Raw genomic sequence first — 3512 nt, forward strand, 5'->3', positions numbered from 1 at the left:
CAAAAATGAAGAAAACGTGACCTTAGAAAATGCGGGCTGAGGTCATGTATTACCCCACATTTTGCCTCTTTTGCAAGTTTTCTCCTTTCTAGTTAGTCTTCAACTTTGCTCTGTTTTTGTACCAATTTCAATTGATATTTTCTCGATGATAGAGGCTAAACTAACTCTTGTACAAAACATAGAAATTGTAGCCCTTTAGTTGCTTTCCAATGCATCAAGAATCACCCGATTTGGAGTTTTGTAAACTGATAAATGATAAATATACCCTTGACTAATCAAAAATCTGTTTCAGCTTTCGGCAATAAAAATGACCAACTGTATTTAGACTTTTTGACTAGGAAAACTCATGAACTGAATTTTGCTATCTTCATAAGAAATGGAGTTATATGCTTCAAAATGATTCAAAAATTACCTCAATCCAATACTTGTAACTCAAGATATAGCTGAAATACCAGCATGTGTCAAACTTTTTCCCTTTTATACTAAGTTGCATTTCATCTTTTGCACTTCATACTCTTTAAATCACTTCAATTCATCAATAATTGTCCAAATATCTTCTCAAATCACTCCAATTGATGATTGAATCATTAAATCCTATAAAAACATGAAGTTTTCACCAATTTAATCTATAGAAATGTAATTTTTGATATTTAAACCGCAAAATGCATAATTTACTAGAAATCTAGTTAATTAACTATAGAAATAAATAAAACACGCCAAAACTAAATAATAAAACACATTTAAATCACACAAAAATGCACACTTATCAGTTAATCAATCGATGATGACACCATTGGAAGACCGATATCAAAGGCTAAGCATGTAAGTTTGTTACATTTTGTGCCCAAAAGAGGTAAATTTACATTTGGGGGCAGTTGTCTATCAGCAGAGAATTAGTCAGGTTAAGTTCAATTGAATCCATTAAACAAGAAAATGAGTAATAGTTGGGCCATTAAAAACCCGGAGGTTCTACTGGATTTCACTAAATTTTTTTATTTTTAAAACAAATATTTCAGGTTTTCTTAAATTTTTTAATACTAAAATGAATAAAAAAATGATAAAATTTTTTAACCAGAATTGAACAGATAAAACTGGTTAAATTGCAAATCGGAAGCTGTTCCGGTTCAATTTTTTATTCAGGTTTAAAAACATTGCATATTTGTGAAAATATCAAAGAAAATGGGGTGAAGATATCTAAAATATTAGGATAAAGAGATAGAATAGTGATAAAATTAAGAAAAGTGGTGATTGAAAATAGTCTGAAACTTTCAAAACCGTATCATCCGAAAAGTGGTGATTAACAATAGTTTGAAACTTCAAAAGTAGGAAAAGTGCTGATTAAAAATAGTCTGAAAAGTGCTGATTAACGATAGTCTAAAACTTTCAAAATTAAGTAATGTGATGATTAACAATAGCCTGTACCATTCCTATCTTCCGAAGGAAAACAACAATGAGAGAATAGCAGATAAAGGACAGTAAAACATGGGAAAGCACAAGAGAAAGATTACTTAAATTAGCATGTTGGACTAATATGGCGAGTGGAATCAGTGTTATTACTGGTTGAGTGCATGTACAATAGATGTCTCAAAGTTGAAGCAATTCAATCATCGTAACTCAAATATCTGACAGGAACGACACAAAAATGGTATTCGCTTCAATCATTCCTCAAATCAACCGAATCGACTTAATCGTCAAAATCCTCATGATTTCCTTCTGAGTTTCCCTCAAACCTTTTTATATTAAAGTGCTTCATATCCACATCTTTTGCTTGCATATCTATAGCAAGGTCAGCCAATATCCTCCCAATAATTGGTGCCATCTTGAAACCATGTCCTGAAAAGCCTCCAGCAACCACAACATCCTTCCCAAATTCTCCATCCAAGTAATCAATCACATAATCCTTGTCAGGGGTCATAGAATACATGCAAGATTGTGTCAAGACAGGTTCGCTGGAGTCAACGAGACCACCAAATTTGCTTTGGATCCATTCTTTTGTTGCACTAAGCGTATCAGGCGATGCAGACCAAGTTCTCTTGTCTGGATCACAGGGATGGCCACCGTCCACTAATATTTTGAGCAGTGCTGGGAACTCCAAAGATGGAGTGCCAAAGATGTGAGCCTCACCATAGCTCGAAAAAGTCGGAAAACCACTTTCAATCGTGAACTCAGCCTCATGCCCTTGTTCTATTTTCCAGTAGTATACAGTTATTTCCTGGGGTTGTATAGGTAGAGTTAGACCTGCAACTTCCTTGACCAATTTTTTCATCCAAGCTCCAACTGTGACAACACATTTTTTCGCCCAAAACATTTGACCATTTCTGGTGCTGACCAAGATGGCATCTTTGGAAGGATCTTTCTTAATATCTACCACTTCCATGTTGTCTCTAAGGCTTGCGCCGTTCTTCATTGCAAGCATTTGAAACATTGAAACTGCCTTGGTTGGCCTAATAACGCCACCATGCTCAATCACCACACCAATCCAATCCTCAGTTAATTGAAACTTGCCGGAGAACTCTTCGGAAACTTGGTTATGGTTGAGAACTTGAACAGGAACCCTGTTTTTCTGGCAGCTGGATATGATGGCCTGGAGGGACTTGTCGTATGATGAACCCAAGTCAATTTGGGAAGTCTTGAAGTAGACCTTGTAACCAGCTTCTTCTTCGGCTTCTTCCCACAGTTTTGCTGACTCTAGGACCATTTTAGGGTAGAAATCTTTGGTGTAGGTTGCACGGATGGTTCTTGATTCACCATGGGAGGAGCCTCGGTGGTGCAAGAAATCGAATTGCTCAAGCAGGAGTGTCTTCTTGCCACGTTTAGCTGTTTGGTAAGCTGTAGAACTGCCCATAACGCCTGCTCCAACCACTATTACATCAAAAATTTCAGTACAATTTTCCATCCCTTAACTTTTGTAATTCACCAGAGATTAATGGAGTTGCGAAAGCTACTTGATTAGGCTTCTCTCTCTCTTTCTTGATGCTCTGATGCTAAAAAATGGCGAACAATTGAGGAGGAATGCCCCAAGAATGTGAGTTGGATTCGTATTTATAAAATTTTGTCATAAATTAATGTACTTGACCTTTTTTTAATAGTTGAAAAATGATAACATTACCCTCTTTACTTAACACGCCCTTTCTACGAAGTTTCCTTTTAATGGTCTTCTTTATAAGAATTACTTTGTTTTGGTCTTTCTTTATAAGAGTTGACCTAACAGGAAAAAAGATGTATTTTCTACCCTTCCTTTCACTTTCGTCTGAACAAAAATAAACGTTTTCCCTTGAATCATGGACTGTTTGTTAAAACAAATTATTACTATGTTTTGATTATTTCTTTTTATATCGACAAACCTGGTTTTGATGCGTGCATCTGCGTACCTTCTGCGCTTCTTCCTTGCTTGTGTCGGTCGAATATTCGAGTTTAGAAACGACAAGCCAGCTGCCATGGTTGTCTTTTCAGGAGTTGATATTTCAACATTGCTACAATTTTTGTCTCTTAAGGGTGGGGATAGGTCAGTG

General features: G+C 36.0%; 1 protein-coding gene across 1 annotated transcript; it reads right to left on the bottom strand.

Annotated features, from left to right (window-relative positions):
* Positions 1-1488: 1488 nt before the first annotated feature.
* On the bottom strand, positions 1489-2994 carry LOC113781221 (probable sarcosine oxidase). The gene has a single exon (XM_027327118.1). The coding sequence runs from the start codon at positions 2894-2896 to the stop codon at positions 1685-1687; it is 1212 nt and encodes a 403-aa protein (XP_027182919.1). The 5' UTR covers positions 2897-2994; the 3' UTR covers positions 1489-1684.
* Positions 2995-3512: the final 518 nt, after the last annotated feature.

Source organism: Coffea eugenioides, chromosome 8 (assembly GCF_003713205.1).
Source record: "Coffea eugenioides isolate CCC68of chromosome 8, Ceug_1.0, whole genome shotgun sequence".
NCBI classification, from domain to species: Eukaryota; Viridiplantae; Streptophyta; class Magnoliopsida; order Gentianales; family Rubiaceae; genus Coffea; species Coffea eugenioides.

Excerpts from the sequence above, each read along its gene's own strand:
- LOC113781221 (XM_027327118.1), bottom strand. The coding sequence starts at position 2,896 with ATGGAAAATTGTACTGAAATTTTTGATGTAATAGTGGTTGGAGCAGGC.